The sequence below is a fragment of the Rosa rugosa genome, chromosome 6, assembly GCF_958449725.1.
Source record: "Rosa rugosa chromosome 6, drRosRugo1.1, whole genome shotgun sequence".
NCBI lineage: Eukaryota > Viridiplantae > Streptophyta > Magnoliopsida > Rosales > Rosaceae > Rosa > Rosa rugosa.
The window spans coordinates 44,124,146-44,143,290 of NC_084825.1; the positions used below are offsets into that span (position 1 = coordinate 44,124,146).

Consider the following 19,145-nt stretch of genomic DNA (forward strand, 5'->3'; position numbering starts at 1 on the left):
AAGAAAAGAAAAGAAATAGAAAAGGCAGGGAAGCAAAGTAAGAATCTTTTTAACAAAAAAAAAAAGTAAGAATCTTTTTTGTGGAACATTTCTTTTCTTTCCTTTTCATAAAGAAAGTCATGACTTAGTATTTTATCTTGGGAAGGTATTGGCATAGCCTGAATAGGGTTTTCTCTCCCTTTCTATACCTAGTCGACTTCCGCCGTTCCCAATCCAGATTCATCCGGTGGTAGCCGGCAATAGGGTCGACCTTTGGTCGCGCTGCTGTCCTATGGCTACTGCCGGACGAGTGATGATGGTTTCTAAGGCTGGGTTCTCGGGATAGCTCTGCTCGGAGGCCTGACGGTGGTGTTCCAGCTTGAATATGTTTTCGCTGCTCTGTGGCAAGTAAAGTTCAGGCACTGGCTTTTCGATTCGATGCCAGACGCGTGTGGGCGGGGCTTTTCCAGGCGGCAGCAGCGGAGCGGAGATGGTCTCCTCTGTTGGTGGCGTCAAGGTGGAGGATGGTGGGTGCCTTGTTCTAATTGCGGTGGCGGCGGATGTAGTCTAGTGTTCCTGACATAGCTGCACGAAGGGTTGAGGCAGGGATTGTTGTTGGGCTTCATTGGGTCTGGGCCTATCCGGTGGGCCATTTGGGCTGCTATTTAGATAGATTTTTTCTTTCTAACAATTCCCTACTTTTCTAGACAGCTATGCACTGTTTCTATGTTTTTTCGTGCCTATTTTGCTATGTCTTGTGTCATAGCGGATATGCTCGCTTTTTCTAAGTGAGCACTAATTGTCTGATTGTATAATAAGTGGTACATCCCTATATATCATTGTTGTACTACCACAACTTCTTGTCTGTCTATCGAATGACAGCGGAAGGATATGTAATTGTCATTCTAGCTTGAGATCAATATATTGGCTATGCCTTCATTCAAAAAAAAAAAAAAAATCATGACTTAAAAACCAAGCTATCCCGGCCCCGTTGCATATTATACCAAAATACATCTTTACCCTTATTCCAATATCATGCTTGATTAAACACTGAAATTTTAGCATCCATTGAAATCAAATATATATCGGTTTGATGAAGCTCTCTCTCTCTCTGGAACCCTAAAATTACACTCAAAAGGTTCGATCTTCTTCTCTACAAACCTAGAACACTATGCAACGTGGTACCATGGTCAATCAGCTGTCCCCCGACTATAAGTCAGAGTTCAAGGAGGCGTTCAGCCTTTTCGACAAGGACGGCGATGGCTCCATCACTACCGAAGAGCTCGGCACTGTGATGCGCTCACTTGGGCAGAACCCGACCGAAGAAGAGCTTCAAGATATGATCAACGAGGTTGATGTTGATGGAAGCGGTACCATTGAATGCCAAGAGTTCCTTGACCTGATGGCCAAAAAGATGAAGGGCACTGATTTCGATGAGCAGCTCAAGGAAGCGTTTCGGGTGTTTGATAAGGACCAGAATGGCTTCATTTCTGCCGCCGAGCTCCGTCATGTCCTGACGAATCTCGGCGAGAAGCTGACAGATGAGGAGCTTGGTGAGATGGTTAGGGAGGCTGATTTGGATAGAGATGGACAAATCAACTATGAGGAGTTTGTCAAAGTTATGGTGGCCAAGAGAGGACGAAGCCCGAGCAACGGGCACAGTAACATGAATTCTTCTTCAGAGGAACACAAGACTAAGAACGGCCGTGTGATGCCCCGGAAATTCGTGATTATTTTCCGGAATTTAAATTGTGGTTATTGGACAGTTTCGTGGCTCGTGGACGGAGCGGAAGTGTTTCGGACGAATTTTTATTTGAAAAGTGTGGATTTAGGGGGGGGCGCAAAGGTTGACTTTTGATATATTGGGATTCTCCAAAAACTTCCTTCACGAAAGTTGTAGGGCGCGTCGATACGAGTTCGTGGACATGCGGAACGCGAGAATCAGAGTTCGTATGTGAAAGTTATGGCTATCGGAAGAAGTTTCTGTTTTAGTATAAATATGGAAAATCAGAAATTATTTTCATAATTCCCACTTTCCTTTTCCGGAAGCCATTTTTCTCTCTCTTTTCTCTCTCGATCGATACCTTCAGTGTTTGAGTTTTCCGTCTGACCCGACCCGAACCCGGTGATCCAACCCGTATTTTCCGGCGATCTCCGGCGATCTCCGGCGACCTCTAGCCTTGAAACCTGCACAGAATGATTCGTCTCTCTCATGCGGTCGTCTCTGTGGCAGCCTCTAGCGGCGATTCGTGGTGGAGGCGGTGCAGCAAGGTGGTGCAGTTTAAGGATTTCGGACCCGGTCGGAAATCCTTATTCCGACATCGGCGGGGCTTCTAGCTGGGCTTGGGGAACTCAGAGCAGCCTCCTTGATCGATCCTTGGTGGTTGTTTGGATCGATTCACGTAAAACTTGGTTCAACTCAACTTGGATTACTGTTCACGGCTTGTGAGGTAGTTTTCGACCCTTTATGCTTGTTTTCTGACTTCGAGCTAGTTATGAGAATTCACAAGCATGCTTAGATGAAGCTTTTTGATGTTGGGAGTTTTGTGAAATAATGAGTTTTTGGCCGGGGGCGGTGCGCCACCGCCTGTGGCGGCGTTCCGGCCATGTAAGGGATTGTTTCTGTTATTATATATGTTCTACTCGTTGATACGAGCGTTTCGATATATAATATGCAAATTTTGGAGTTCGAATGGAATTGTTATGATTTTTACGGTTTCATATTGGTGAATTTATTCGATCCGTGAGGATTCGAGATTCCAATCGACTTGTGGTTTGGACATATCGATCGTGGAAGTATTCCGGAGCATTGGGTGGTCTCGGATGTGGTTTCGCCTTAATTGGCGTCACTTTGGGAATTTTGGTTTGATTTAGGGTTTCGAACGTTATTCTTTGTGATTCGTTATTTGAATCAGAGCTGTAATTCCTTAGGTACGTGACAAGGTATTCTTTGGACAGCTAATTTGGGTGATTTGGCTGCCTTGTTCTGTATTGAAGACGCAGCGGGAGTTTCAAGGTGAGTAAATCTCGCGATATGTGTTATGAGCCTAGTTACCATATTGTCTTGGAGTTATGGGATTAACTCTGACTATAGATGGTATTAGTGGCATTTCTGAGTGGATGACTATGTGTGTGTGTGTGTGTGTATATATATATATATATATATATTATGGGGTATATATATATACATATGTATTCATGTATTAGTGGCTTAGTGGTGAATCTTTGTGATGATTGTCATGTAAGGCTTGTGTAGGAATATCTGTGTGATGAATCGATGACATCAATATGATGAATTCTTGTGATGATTGTAATGTAAAGCTTGTGTAGAAATATCTGTGTAGCTTGTGTAGGAATATTTGTGTGATGATTGCTATCTGTGTGATGACTAGCAATGAATCTAGGTGATGATCTCTATCTATGTGATGACCGGCGATATCTGTGTGATGAATATGTGTGAGGATCGCTATCTGTGTGATGATTAGTTGGACGATCGCTATCTGTGTGATGACTGGCGATATCTGTGTGATGATTAGTTGGATGATCGCTATCTGTGTGATGATCAGTAGGATGATGGTTATCTGCGTGATGATCGGTGGAATCTGTGCGATGATCAGTGTGATGACTGCTCGGTGGCGGAGCTGAATTGTTATTTAGTTAACAATGATCGAGAAGATTGCTGTAATGGTAGGGGTTACCTACGAACGTCAGAGTGTGAGGTTACGATGTTTACTTTGATTTGAATTGTTTGACTAGTGTGACCTCCTGAACTAAATTATATGCAGGGGTTACTATGAATTGTTCTGCTTGTTTTGAATTGTGATTGCCTTGCTTTCTTCTTGGTTTGATTGATTGTTGGCTCGATTTATCTTAAAGACCATAGTGGTGACGATTGTACTCTGTGTGAGGATAGAAAGGTGATTCATTGCTTTTCGCCTTTGATGTCATGTTGATGACAAAGGCTTTCAGTAGGAAGGGAATGAGTGTGATTCTGGAATTCGCCATAGGGCGTTAGGATGGCGTCAAACATTGCTTGAGGAAGTCTAGTTTGACCAAAATTTGTGTAATGGGATGCTAGTTGAGAATCTAAGCATGAGGCTGTAGTCACTAGTTGACTTATGTAGGCACGATATGGAAGATTATGGAATCGATGGTTGGAGGTGTGAGCTATGTGTATATCGTGTTTAGGTTGAGGTGACTTAAGAAATGTGTTTTGCTTTGTGGTTTTGAGTTTACTCATACGAGCTTCATAAGCTTACCGGGTTTGTTGTGTGGCAACCCGGTGCACTATTCAATGGAATTGTGTAGGGGTTAATCCTGCAGGTCAGGGTAATCGTGGCTGAAGCTGAGGTGGCGTGCTGGCAGCATTACGGGTAGGAAGCAAATTTTGTTGGCTTTGCCATTGTTATGACTTCCGTTATGTAGCAAAACTCTGAGGAGCATTTACGTTTTATTTTGTGATGGCAATTTAATTCGTAAGCTTATGTAATATATGACTCTATGGAGTGGGTCAATATTGACACAGTGGGTTCAGGGCATCAATATGTAATTGGGTTAAAAGGGAAAAAGTTTACATGTATTTTGTATTGATGACTGAACGTTCACGCATGTATAATTATGGGGTTATATATATCGATTTTTAATTGTGTTAAAAATCAGGGGCGTGACAGGCCGTACTAAACAGTGTATACGCCAATATGTTTCTGCCTGTAGTGTAATGTAATATCACATTGATGACAAGAATTACCATATATATGTATATATATTGCTAATGTACGTGTGGTGCTATTCACACATCAATTTTCTCTATTCACACACTCCCTCTATTTTTCCATTACTTTAATACAATTTTTTTTTTATAAATCACCCTAACTAACCTCTCTTTTAATTATGTTTCTTTTTCTTTTTTCTATTTCACAAGTCAATCATGAATTAAACTGTTTAAACATCATTATACAATAAACCAATTTTTCTCGTGAATGTCATTGCTGATTAGAAAAAAAAAATATATATGATGGGCAGGAGTCAGGACGAAGTGCAATCTGTCAAAAGTTCTGCAATTAGTATGACAAAGTTTAGGGCTTAGATGAAAAATCACGATGTAACTGAGTTTGGGGATTTAGGTATGTCATCATGACTGCTATACAAAACTGAAGAAAGACATAAGCATATCACCTATACTAAAGGAGATCCAAAACCTCCCACATCTGATTAAGTAATGTTGATTCAAGATACCATTCCCAGTGACATAAAGCATTTTGTAGAGTGATGATATGACTAAAGTCAAAATAAAATCAAAGCGTCAATAATTTCAAAATTATCAATCAACTCAAGTCAAAACCGTGATTAGTAAGCAAGCCATACCAAAATCAAACTAAAATGAACAGAACGCACAAATTTAAAGCTCCTAGTCCACCAAATCGCTGAGAAATTGATCTTTTTAGCGGTGAGCGATGGATTGAAATACACCAAATAATTTCAAATACACACACTATTTTAGTCAATTCGGATACTTTAGCCATTTAATTTTCAATTTTTTTTATGTTCTACGTTATGTACGTATTTGTTTAATATGCACAAGTAGGCCAATGAAAATTCTTGGTCGTAGTACCTTATCTACATTTTAGCCAATCTTTTGTTTGATACAAGTTTAGAGGGAGAGTCTCTCGTGAAAACCTTTACACTAAAGCTTTAATTTAAATGAACGATTAGAAGACTTGTATGTTAAAAATATAAAAGATCAACTAAAATATTGAACATTTGAAAATCCTCAGTGTAAGGTTCTCACCGTTCGATCTCCTAATCATCAATTTAGATCATTCTAGGTACACCAAATTGTGGTGCGTCTAGCATTTATTCCTTATTTATACTATTATTAAGAGAACTCATGTTGTCAACCAAAGAGGGCATGAAAATACATGAAGACCCTCACAACATATATTACTTCTAAATAATTTTTAATATTTGAAGGTTATCATAGTAAATAACAAAGTATTGATAGAACAATTAGAAGAATAAAAATATTGTGCAATCTAGTACTGTAGGTCTATGTTGTACTATAAGGTTCGATCTTTGGTGTCGTTGTTGGTTTTTTTAAAGAAAAGACTTCCACATACATTCAGTCTTATTGATTCAGCTACTTTACAAAAAAAAAAAAAAAAAAAGGGACTACATTACACTAAGCCAGGTCAGCAGCTCCGGAGGGGTTGAGGCTAAGCTCAAGGGAAATGTGAGAGCCACCGTTGTAGCCGCCCGAGCCACCGGAATAGTAGCCATAGCCGCTACCTCCCTCGGAAGTAGTCTTCAGGTTACCAAGGATGTCCTCACCGTGCATGGGGAACAGAGGAAGAGTTTCAATCTCCTGGTGATCTTTTCCTCGTTGTTCCATGAAAGTTTGTTCTTCTTTAGTGCCAAAGGAAGTAGTACTAGTATTAGTGTTGAATGGTGAGGAAAAATATGGGTCAACACTGCAGCCGACCCATGACCCAAAATTTATATCAATAGATCCACCAGCATCAGAAGAACTAGTGGACCCAAAAGTGAGATCAATGGATCCACCAGCATCAGTAGAACTAGTGGACCCAAAATTGAGATCGACGGATCCACCAACACCAGAAGAACTAGTTACCACGGGCACCTGAACACACCGATTTAACCTCTTCATCTGCTTCTCTCAAGCCTTGAGGTTCTGGAACCAATAAAAGACGTTCTTGCCCTCAATCTGTCCATACTGTTTCAGCTGGAGACAGATCTCTTGAATATGCTCTGTAGTTGGGTACTTAACTCCCTTGTCATAGTAAAGCTCCTTGAGGATTCTTAGTTGATCTGTAGTAGGAACCCACCTGGTACTGCTTCGCCTGAAATGCATGTTGGCACTACTCCCGGCTGCTTTATTGCTTCCTTCATCCTTGATTTGTTGCTGGATTTGTGGTTCCAGAGGTTGCTGGATTTGTGATTCCATTAGTTGCTGGGTTTGCAATTCCATTGGTGATGGGTTGAGAGAATGTGAGAATTGAAGAACGTTGATGATGAGTGTTCGAGAGAGATTGCTGTTAGAAGGACTGAAGATTTGAGAGAGAAGGACTGAAGATTTGAGAGAGAAGGGCCGAAGATTTGAGAGAGAATGGCTGAAGATTTGAGAGAGAAGGGCTGAAGATTGAGAGAGAAGGACTGAAGATTTGAGAGAGAAGGGCTTAAACGCTGAAGAAGTTTTTGGCGTGAACAGTCTCATCCCCAGAATGCACCTATTTAAGGAACAAGGCATGCAAATCTCCACCGTTGGATGGACAGTCTCGGAGAGTCAAACTACGCGTCAGATTAAAGTCGCCCTAAAACGCGGAAAAGAAAAGTTTGTTGTCGCGTGAGGGAACCGGAGGAATCTCGAGGAGCTGTGACCGACAAGCTTTAGCCGAAAGTAGATATGATTTCCGTAAATCACGGAAAAGACAAGTCGTGGCATGTGGACTGTGCAAGGGCACTTCACGGATCAATGCCCTCAAATGTAGCTGTGGTTGGAGGCCCGATGGGCCGGATTACTGAAATAGTTTTGGGTATTTCATGGGCCGGACTGACGAAACAGTTGAAATAAATAAAAAGAATTGTATGGATAACAACGAGAATAGCTTGTGCTCGAGTGGTTGAGAGCTAAGCTCTTGTACATGAGGTCTAAGGTTCGAACCTTGCCTCCCTTTTATTTTAATTATGTTCGCTTATGACATAATAAATATAACATGTGTACATATATTATTGAGAGCAGCTCTTGCTCCAGTGGTTGGGAGCAGAGCTTTCTTGCAGCAGGTTAGGGTTTCGAACCTTACCTCCTACAAATATTTTTGGATCTTATATATGCTCGGTATATGGATGTATATACGGTCAGTACGGTATACATACAGTATGTGAAACTTCATACCGTAGCCGAGCCGAAGGCAGCCAAACAGTACGGCTGAGCCGAGCCGAGCCAAAGGTTGGTGGGCCGAGTTTTCAGCCCAAATTGGTTCGGGCCTGTTCGAAATGCGGCTGGTTCTGTTTCTTCGGCCCAAATTGCCAGCCCTAGTGATTAGCCCAAGTCATCATCACTGAGTGACATGTTTTATTGGCGTGCTTTTGAGAATGATTTGTGTTGAGTGATGCATCTCTATTGTTGTGTAGAATATTGCATGCTTAAATTTTACTATGGAGGTTCACCGTGATGTTAATTGAGTAGAGAAATGCTTTGTGAGAGTGTTTATTGTACTTGTATGCCAGTACAGGGTGACGATCTGTGTGAAAACAGCTATATGTGCAATGCCACGTGGTGATTTGGGTGTGGGTTGCTTGAGGCAATTGTTGCGTTGTAATTTTGAGAAATGTTGATTGCGAAAGAATGTTGGATTCTTGTTGGGTGGGTTTACATTAGTGACGAATTGATTTAGTTACTATTGGGATATGACCACTGTGGTTCAAACTGTTCGTATCTTGGATAGTTCTATGAAGAGGCTTCGTAGGAAAGAGGTTGAGATTGTGTAGGTGTTGTGGAGTCACCATGATGATGGTGATGCATCTTGTTAGTTGGAATCAGATATGAGATGGAGATATCCACAGTTGTTCGACGATGAGCCTGCTAGAATTTCGGGACGAAATTCCTTTAAGGAGGGTAGATTGTAATACCCTGAAAATTCAAATTTAATTTCCGATGACCTTTTGGAAATGATTTCGTGGTCATGGGCACAAGGACGAAGCTTGGAGGAGTTGTGGAATTAGTTCGAACGTTTTTATTTCAAAAACGAACGTTATTTAGGGGCTCGCGAAAGTTGACTTTTTATACGTTCAAAATTTGGGAAAACTTCCTTAATGAAAGTTGTAGAGCTTGTCGATACAATCTCGTGCATATGTGGAACGCAATATTCAGAATTCGTATGAATTAATTATAATTTTTCGAAAAAGTTTCCAGTTTTGTATAAAGCTTCCATTTTCGGAAATTTCCAAAAATATTTTCTTTTTTTCCCATTTTGGAAACTCAGTTCTCTTTTTCTCTCTCTCGAGCCGCGTCGGCCTCTTCCCTTCGCCGGTGTCTATCTTCCTCTTCCGGCCACCTATGGACGAGCAACCACGTCCAGCAGCTTCGCCTCACTCCTCTGAAGCCGTCTGTGGCAGCCTTGCACGGCGGCACGGCCTTTAGCGGCGGCGGGGAGCTCGACCCTGTTTGATGTCGATTTTGAGTCAACGCCGATATCTCGAGTTTCCGTACACCAATCTTCAAGATTTTTGGCTTGTTGAACTCGCCTCAACTTACTGATCATGCTCTGAGAAGGATCGCATCTGGAGTGAACGTTTCCACGTTCGTCGGAGCTCGACTTGTTTTTTATCGAGAATCAACCCTTCGATCGATATATCTCGAGTTACAGACCACCTATTTCGGTGATTCTTGAACCAGTGGGTTCGCCTTGAAGTTCTGAACAACTCTCCAGAAGGGATCGAAGCAAATGGTTGAAGTTTTTACGTCGAAATCAGAGCTCGCCGGTTTCTGCATTTTATCGCCGGTTTCTGGAAAATTTTCGGCCACCCGACTGGTTTTAGGTAATTTCGAACCCTTCCGGTCATTTCCAGCTTACTTGCTAGTTATGAAAATGGTTAAGCTTGATGAGATGAAGAAGGGCAGCCCGGCCCCGACACCATTGGCGGTGGTCGGCGGCGGCTCTGCCACTAACTCCGGCGGCCCTTTCCGGCCAACTCCGGGGGTCAAAAATATAGTTTCTGTGTATTTTTAGATTCTATATTTCAATACGATCATTTCGATATATTATACGAAATTTTTGGATATCGTATGATTAAGTTATGAATTTTTACGTTTCGATCGATTTCAATCGTTCGATTTGTGATCTGTGAAGATCGGACCGTCTGATGGACTTGTAGTTTTGATATGTTGATCTTATGACTGTCCCAGTGGCTTTGTGTGGTCATGGGCGAAGATCCGACCGTTGGATCTTCGTATAATTGCTAAACAGTGATTAGGGAGGCGATTCGTGAGAATCCGTCCGTCGGATTTTCGTATAAATTTGTGAAGATGTTAGTAAGGACGATTCAGGAAGATCCGACCGTTGGATCTTCGTGATGATTTTTGGAGGGTGATCCTAAAGGCGATCCGTGAGGATCCGACCGTTGGATCATCATTTAATTTCGATCCGACCGTTGGATCTTCGTGATGATTTTTGGAGGGTGATCCTAAAGGCGATCCGTGAGGATCCGACCGTTGGATCATCATTTAATTTCGATCCGACCGTTGGATTGTCGTTTGAGTATGTTTTTGAGTTATTGGCTAAGTTAAGGTCATGTTTGATTAGGTGATTGACAGTCTTCCTTGGATGAGCGGTTTCAGTGTGTATTGTGTTAAATTGAAGACGCAACAGGAATATCGAGGTGAGTAAATCGCACATGGTTCATTTACGAACCGAAATTCGGTGATTTTATTTAATTGTGAATTTGTGGAAATTGTTTTATAAAAATAAATATTTGTTTTAAATTATATGGACTTGCTCAACTACGGTCCATAGGTAAGTAAAATGTATTTGAACTATAAAAAAATGAATTTCTAGATTTTAATGCATGTGAACTATAGTTGGTATTAGTGGTCATTCTTGTGTGGGTGACTACGTATATATATATTTACGTGGAATATATATTGGATGGTGTGATATTGGGTGAAGTATTGATATGGTTAAATGAGTTATTATTCGAGCATTACTCTTTAGAAGATATAAATTTTCTTATATGTTGAGTTGATTATGATAAAGAGTAATTGAGTAAAGTGCGATAGTTGAGTCGTTGAGATGAATTAAATGAGGAGTCGAGTGATTTGAGGCAAATATTTTCGTAAGGGTGAACCTTGGCCAAGGTGACACATTACGATTCAGTTAGAGCTCTAGTCTGTCTGTTTTTGTACTGCTGGGGGGATAACCTTGAGTTATCGTATGCCCTTGAGTACACTATACTGCTAGGGGGATAATGTGAGTTATCGTATGCCCTGGAGTATAATATACTGCATGGGGGATTAAAATAAAAATCGTATGCCCATGAGTATACATTTGTGTATTAGAGAGAGAACGTGTAGTTGTGTTGTGGTGGTCATTGTGAGATGTGAGTTGATTGATGCTTGAAGTGACGTTGTACACTTCAATTATTATGCAAAAAAAAAAAAAAATGTTTGAGTTGATTTTATGCTTGAGTTGATTTGTTACTTTAAATCGTGCAATCCTTTCATTTACTCATACGAGCTTTGCAAAAAGCTTCCCGGGTTTGTATTGTTGCAATCCCGGTACACTATTCAAACGGTGTAGTGGGTAATCCTACAGGTCAGGAGAACCAGGGCGGTGATCGGGCTGCTTAGAGTTGTGGTACTTGAGTTACAACATTTGTGAGGTTTGTTATACTCATTTAGAGCTTTACAATTTATTTTGTAAGAGTGAGTTGTAATAATTAACTTGAGGTTTTCGAGATTTGAATTTTGAGTGGTGTGAGGCATGGTTGTTTCTGAGAAAAAAATTCAGAACGTTTATTTGTTTAAGTTGTTAAATTCATGTTTCGGATTTTGAATTTGTTATTCAAAATTCAGGGCGTGACAGTTTGGTATCAGAGCGTAAGGTACATATTTGGTGATAATCAGTACTCCCCGAGTGATGGTCCGTCTGCAGCGGATCCCCATCATATACTCTTCGGTACTGGTATAATCATTGGGTATGTCTTAGTATGGGGTCTAGACAGCGTGTAACACTACGCCAATTTCGGAATCAGACAACACATATCAGACGACAGCAAACATTTTAACTGTCGTCTGAAATAATCAGACGACAGCAAGAATTTTTCTGTCGTCTCAATTTTCGAATCAGATGACAGTTGTTACATTACTGTTGTGCAATTGTAAATCAGACAATGGTTGTTTTTCCGATGTTGTCTGAATCAATCAATTCAGACAACAGTTATTAGATTGATGTTGTCCAAGATTGATTAACACAATGGTTGGCAAAAGATGTTGTCTGATTGTTTTTAATCACACAACAGTTATTACTTCTTTGTTGTGCAATTAATATTAATACAATGGTTGAAAAAAATGTCGTCTGATTGTTTTGATTCACACAACAATTTTTAATCTTCTGTTGTGCCACTCTCTTTTAGACAATGTACTTGAATTGATGTTGTCTAAATTTTAGGGTTCAATATGTTGGCGCCCTAGTTAATTGACTTTAAAACTTAGCCAAAGTTTCAATTTTCACTTCCCTCCATTCTACCAAATTTTACATTTCATTTCTTATTATTTAGAGAAAAGAACCCTAGCCTTTCTCATTTTCTCCTTCTTCCTCTTTCAGCCGCACATGCCTCTTTCTCTCTGCTCTCCCTCTCTTCCTCTCACCTTCTCTCTGTCACGCCGGAAAGCTCGACTTCCGGCCGTCGACTTTGACACCGCCACCACCAAAAGATAGCCCAAGCGATGAAGAATAAAACCTCAGCCACCCTTCCATCGATCGAGATCACCGGACCACCGCACGCGACTCCCAAACCTACTACATCACTGTTCCTTAACCCTCTTCGATCTCCGTCCATTTTTCAATACACGGCCACCACGAACGTGCTCAGACCAAGATTCAAAATCCAAGAGTTTCGTCGACCATTGAGGCTGAAAGACCACCGGGTGACGCCTTCTCACTCAATCATTCTCCTACTCTGCCAAAAGGTACCCAATCCCTCTTTCTCTTCCTTCCTAATTTAGATTTTGTGCTGGTTCCGATTGTTAATGTTGGTGTTCTCTCCCCTTTATTTTCTTCTAATCGGGTTGATATTGAGTGGCTGTGTGAAATTTCCAGGGTTTGTTGATGTATAAAAGCATTAGATTGATTGAATTTGACGGTAGTGCTCTTGGTAGTTGTCATGGTTCTATGACTTTTATATATTATCTTGTGCTTCTTCCAAAGAAAGACAAGTCTATTGTCTTGTTCTTATTGATATAAGTTAGCAGAGCGAACAATGAAATACTTTCTCTACATTATAAGCATCTGTCTATTTTATTTTATTCTTTAGTTTAGTAAGTATAGAAGATATTGGCACACTGAAAATATATCAATTTAACGAAACTGCATGCCCTCCTTAATTAATCAGAACATGATGCATAAAGTTTCTTATTTCAGAAAAGAGACTGCGTGATGCATATGAGAAACTCAAAAAGAGAGGTATCCCACTAGCATCAAAGCAAGTGAATTACAGTCTCATATACAAGGCACCAGAGGAGAATGGAGTTAAGGCTACCTGTGACAAACTTGGGATCACTTTGATTGCCTATTAACCTATTGCTCAAGGTACAGTGTGAATTTTTGATGTTTTGCATTCCTTTTAATAATGCCTTTTCTAACATGTTTCTGCAGGAATATAAGGAGAAGCCAGGTTATGCACGTTGTGTTGCTATTGTAGCATCTGCATCTTTGAGGGAGATGATAAAACCTGGTGCCTTGGCTATTGTTTCACCTATAGCAGTTGGTAGGTCAATTATGTTTTTATAAATTTGGGCATGCAGTGGAGATAAGTTTGTTGTTGCTTCCATATTAATTAGATCATGAAGGAATAATTATTGCTTGAATCCCTTGCAGGTATTGCGTTCCGGATATTTGGATACTATACTGGGCAGCCTCTACTTGGTGCTAAAGTTGTGGCTTCCATGCTGATGTTTGAAACAGTGTCTGGTATTCTCATGGCTCTTTTCCTGAACACGGCAGGTGGTGCCTGGGATAACGCAAAGAAGTACATCGAGACGGGTTCTCGGAGGCAAAGGAAGTGATTGTTATAAGGCTGCAGTTACAGGAGACACGTAAGTCCTGCTGTCCCCCCTTTTTCTGTTAATTTGGAGATGTCTAGTGGTACTGTGGCAGTAGATTTTGATAGGTCCAGGTGGCCCTTCAGCCACTTCATTTTGGTGGTACGTAGTTGCTACACTGGGGATAGCTTTGCATCCTGACATTTGTCTTGCCTTTCTTTTACTTGGAAGTGAGACGATAGAATCTATGCATTTGCACCAAGTGGTTAATTGTTTTTTTTTTTTTGTTCAAGATGACCCAATATTGTGGGATCACTTATTCTATCTTTACAGCTTTATGAATCCCTTACTGAAGATTACAGTTTACAATTAACCTTCATGATCTAATTAATATAGAATAAGCCAAAACCTTTGCTTTTTTTATTTCTTATGCTGACACCTGCTCAATACATTAATTTAAGTCTCGCTGTGTGATTCAAAGTCCGATTGTTTCTGATAGAGATTTTCTCACTAAATAACTGAAGTCATTTTTCTTTTACTTGATACTTGATTTTGTAAACCAGGACTTAGTACTCATTATCATCTTCCTTATATAATGCTGATATAATTGCGACTCTTGAGACTCTTTTATGGAGATGACAAGATGAACAAACTTTCCTTTTCTAATGTATCTTTTACGATCCCGTTTCAACTTCTTAAAATGATAATATTTTTGTTGTATTTGGCAGATATGGTAATCAGATCATGAGTGGGGCTTGAAGGTTTGTACTGACAGGTGGCCAAGATTTTATAAAATTTTGCAAGGTCACAGAAGCACTGGTATGAAGTCCTACCAAAGTGCTTATTATAATTAGTTTAGTTACTAATCTTGTATTCAATAGCTTCTGAAGCTATATATAGCTTGGATATTTTGTTAGATACACATAAATACATATATATTATTGAACATATCCGCATATTATTATGGACTGCTTTGGTTAGATATTTGTTGGGAAATGCTTGACAAAGCTTAAACTTATAACCAGATTGCTTTGTAGTTAGATATTTGCTTATGTTCAATAGATTATTATGAGTGAAACCTTATAAGGCAACAATCATGATTTCTGTTCTTTTACTAATTGATAGACTTGTTATTGCACCACAGGAGATGTTGCAGCTGCAAGTAGGAACTGAAGTGTTGTGGAGATCCTCTTACCTTTATCTGTTTTGGTATTTAGACTCTTTAGGTATATATAGGCATGGTTAATGTGCATTGGACACATTTATCGACAAGTTTATGTTTTTGGCCTTTAAGTATATTGGCAAGGTTAGTATGTGTTAATATTGGGATGAACCTACTGCTGATGGAATATTGTAGATCTTGTTGGATTCAATGGAAAGCTTTTGGTATCAATATTGGATGTGTTTGTGGATGCGTTGATTGATAGGTTTTGTTAGATGCAATATCCAGAATGTATGTCTTGTTATCCAATCTCAAACAATGCAATTTCACCAGAAAACCATTGTCTGATAATTGAGCACAAACAAATCAAATAAAAAAACTGTTGTCTGTACAACATAACAACAATATCTTTTAAACTGGTTCTATTGCCCAACATTGTAAAACACAATGTCAAAGTATATATTCTATTGTCTCACTTCATTAACCACTACATCAAAGTAGGAAAACCATGGTTAGAAATAAACTTCAATAACTGCAAAACCTAGAAAGTTGTTGTTTGAGCAAACAACACACAAGAGTTTACTTTGAGAAAAATAGAGTGTGAAACTTTAACAGACAATGCTACACTATAAGTTATGTTGTCTTAATGACCTCAGAAGTTACTTTTCTTTAGATTATGCTGACTTAATTCACTTTGGACAACAGCTACTTTAAGTTGACTATTGTCTTTTCTGGTGTTCAGACAACAGGTTTGTTAGTTCTTGCTCTTGTCCAAATTTTCTTCAGACGACAGAATCTTGCTGTTGTCTGATACTCACATCAGACGGCACCCACTCAGTCAACAGCAAAGAGGGGTATCAGACGACAGCGAAAAACTGTCGTCTGATCGTATTATTGGCGTAGTGTAAGTCCGTAGGACTGTAGAATCGTCTTGTAGGTTCGTTTTAGGATAAGTTTTGCTTCCGTGAGTTACAATCTTCGAAGAATGGAAACCTCCGGATTTAACTCTGTTGAGTCGGTGAGGATTGTTTTATGGAAATAAGGTTCTTTTGTATGTTGAAGTGTTTGGTTGAAGGGCATGGTGTTGACCTATGCACGTTTCTAATGTGGATACAAGTATTAATCGATAGCAATTTTGCCTTTTTGAGTTGGATTTGTAGATGTTTTTGGATGGAATATACGTACCGAAAGGTAGATATCTTGTTTTGTAACGAGATGTCTTAGTAGAGTTTTGGTAGTTGACATGTGTTATGCGTTTAAAGTGACTTTGAGGCAGCTATGCTGACCTTATGTGAGATTGAATTCTTAGTGTAAATTGAGAAGGTTGTGTGGTGATTCTATATACACTAAGCAATGAACTCTTAGAAGGAAAAGTTATGAGTAAAAGCATGGGTTTTTCCCTGATGTCTCTAGTAGACTAGTGCATATGGCAGCCTTTGTGGAAGTGCCAGTAGTGATTTTGTAGCAGTTTTTTTTGGCAATGCTTGAGTGGTAGTTTGTGTGACAAAGAATTGTGTGGGGGCTAGATAAAGCTAGACTTTATCTTGATTGTATTCTAAGGTGGTAGGACACCTGTAAGGAGCGATTAGATGATCCGTTGATATCGTGATAGAGTTTCATGTAGGGTTTTGGTCTATGGAAAGCTTCATGTAATTCCCTGATAGGATAACTGCGAAGGGACATTATATCAACAGTTGCAGTTAAAGTGATAAGGTCCTCTTTCAATTTTAAAAGTACTTGGGTTACATCCAAGTGGGGCAGTGGAGTGTGTCGTTGGCGAGATACAAGGTATTATACCAGTATCAAATAGTCAATCTACGCTTGCCTTAATTTGTGGAGTATAGGCTATTCTTAGAAGTACGATGAAGTACTCAAAGTACAAGTACAACATTTATCCGCAGATTGTTGGACGGATTGAACGAATGAACCAAGTGTTGAAGGTTATCTTAAAGGCATTGTCCTAGCATTTGAGCTGAGGTGGTAATGTTGTTTTGCAACCCTAGGAGTGCTGGCGTTGGAACAGATATTGTTATGAGGAAAGGATTTTGAGTTGTGGTGTAGTCAGTGTGAGATATTAGGTGCTTTACCAGTATTGATTGGTGAATCAAGATATGTCTTACGTAGGGGTGGAGACTAATCTAGGAAGCTTCAAGGAATTACTAGAAGTACGAGTGCAGCAGAGCTGGCTAAGGTTTGGAAAGAGCAATGGGTGACCAAGGTTCGATCCTTGGTGTCGTTGTTGGTTGTTTTTAAAGAAAAGACTACCACATACATTCAGTCTTATTGATTCAGCTACTTTACAAAAAAAAAAAAAAAAGGGACTACACTACACTAAGCCAGGTCAGCAGCTCCGGAGGGGTTGAGGCTAAGCTCAAGGGAAATGTGAGAGCCACCGTTGTAGCCGCCCGAGCCACCGGAATAGTAGCCATAGCCGCTACCTCCCTTGGAAGTAGTCTTCAGGTTACCAAGGATGTCCTCACCGTGCATGGGGAACAGAGGAAGAGTTTCAATCTCCTGGTGATCTTCTCCTCGTTGTTCCATGAAAGTTTGTTCTTCTTTAGTACCAAAGGAAGTAGTACTAGTATTAGTGTTGAAGGGTGAGGAAAAATATGGGTCAACACTGCAGCCGACCCATGACCCAAAATTTATATCAATGGATCCACCAGCATCAGAAGAACTAGTGGACCCAAAAGTGAGATCAATGGATCCACCAACACCAGAAGAACTAGTTACCATGGGCACCTGAACACCCCGATTTAACCTCTTCATCTGCTTCTCTCGAGCCTTGAGGTTCTGGAACCAATAAAAGACGTTCTTGCCCTCAATCTGTCCATACTGTTTCAGCTGGTGATTATACGCATTTATATGCGTGTAATTATATCTAAAATACTAGAAATAAGTCAATCCCCATGTCAATTAATATGTAATTAATCTATTTTTATTTATTTTGTAGAAAATAAGCGGAATTGCGGAAACGAGAGAAAATAGTGTGAAATTGGAGCAAATTGAAGTTTTCGACAAAATGATGAAATAGTCAATGCGGGTCAACCGTGGTCAACACCATTAAGGGAGCAGAATCCAATTGTCTCTGATAATATTTGCAGAAATTCATTGAAAAGTGAGAAGAAAGAAGACGGAGAAGATGAAGAAAGAAAGAAAAAGAAAAGGAGAAAAGTGAAAAAAAAAAAAAAAGGGAAATAAATCTTGATGCATGGATGTTTAATTAAGTAAGGATTGATTAATTAAACATGTTTTGGCCATATATGTGCTGCACGTGTTCCCCATTTCAACTAACAAAAAAAAAAATCCCATCAGCCATTCCTTTCACACGTGGCCCTTTTCTTATCACATTCCCTCACCTCTTCTTGACCCACCGAGACCACATATATATAGCCTATATATATTACCCTCATCATCTCTGGAAGGAGGAGAGACCGACAGCAGCCGCACCAAAACAGAGGCAGCCCTTTGGGCTGCTCTCTTTCCCTTCCTTCTCCCTCTTTTCTTCACCTCATTAAGATTCACACCTCCTCACCAAGATCTACTTCACCAAAATCCCTCATTCTTATCTTTTCTTCTCCTCACTAAGATCTCCTCACCAAAATTCCTTCTCCTCACCAAGATCTACCTCACCAAAACTCACCTCACCAAGATCCACCTCACTAAAATTCCATCTTCTCATCAATTTCACAAGATTCAAAGGGGAAGCCCAAGCATCAAAAGCTTCATCATTATTAAGTTTGGGTAAAAGTTGGGAGCCATAAATCAAGGCTAGTCATAATTGCTTTTATAGCAATTTGTGGCTTGTTCTTGTTACTCATACTTCTCTTCACTTTGTTCCTCTTTAAATTATGTATTTTGATATTAGTTTGGTGATGGGTAGTGAGTAGTTTTGTTGTTGGGGGTTAGGGTTGTGTGCCCTAGCCCAAATTTGATGTAATGGATGCTTAATTTAATTTATATGTAGAATTTGTTAATTATTGGATGCTTGTGTTTTGTGATAATCGATTAGAATGCATGCTTAGGAATTGTCAACTCTTGAGTATGTGTTTTAATAAGTCTAGATTAAAATTTAGGAGATGACATCCTTAGATTTTAGAGCTAGAACCCCGATTTAATAATTGTGGGAAATACAAGCATGGTTCACTACATGATTAGCTTGATCGCGGTTATGGTGAGCTTAGTTGCCTAATTCCTCGAACTCTAGGCCTCTTGATGTGAATTAGTGAC

General features: G+C 39.9%; 1 protein-coding gene and 1 long non-coding RNA gene across 3 annotated transcripts; both read left to right on the forward strand.

The window, feature by feature from the left end:
• Positions 1-1,088: 1,088 nt before the first annotated feature.
• LOC133716840 (uncharacterized) lies at positions 1,089-6,978 on the forward strand. Its single transcript, XM_062143494.1, has 2 exons — positions 1,089-1,685; positions 6,917-6,978. The coding sequence occupies exons 1-2, from the start codon at positions 1,151-1,153 to the stop codon at positions 6,976-6,978; spliced, it is 597 nt and encodes a 198-aa protein (XP_061999478.1). The 5' UTR covers positions 1,089-1,150.
• Positions 6,979-12,278: 5,300 nt separating this feature from the next.
• Positions 12,279-15,146, forward strand: LOC133715141 (uncharacterized). 2 transcript variants are annotated; one of them, XR_009848950.1, is made up of 6 exons: positions 12,279-12,682; positions 13,134-13,301; positions 13,368-13,479; positions 13,590-13,807; positions 14,482-14,572; positions 14,898-15,146. It is a non-coding gene; the product is annotated as an uncharacterized LOC133715141 (long non-coding RNA). The 2 variants fall into 2 exon arrangements; XR_009848949.1 differs by having other exon boundaries at positions 13,134-13,479.
• The last annotated feature ends 3,999 nt before the right edge of the window (positions 15,147-19,145 follow it).

Bases quoted from the DNA above. Each gene is read 5' to 3' on its own strand.
- LOC133716840 (XM_062143494.1), top strand. From the start codon at position 1,151: ATGCAACGTGGTACCATGGTCAATCAGCTGTCCCCCGACTATAAGTCA. The intron at 1,686-6,916 runs GTGTGATGCCCC...TTGTGGTTCCAG, and splicing joins ACACAAGACTAAGAACGGCC to AGGTTGCTGGATTTGTGATT.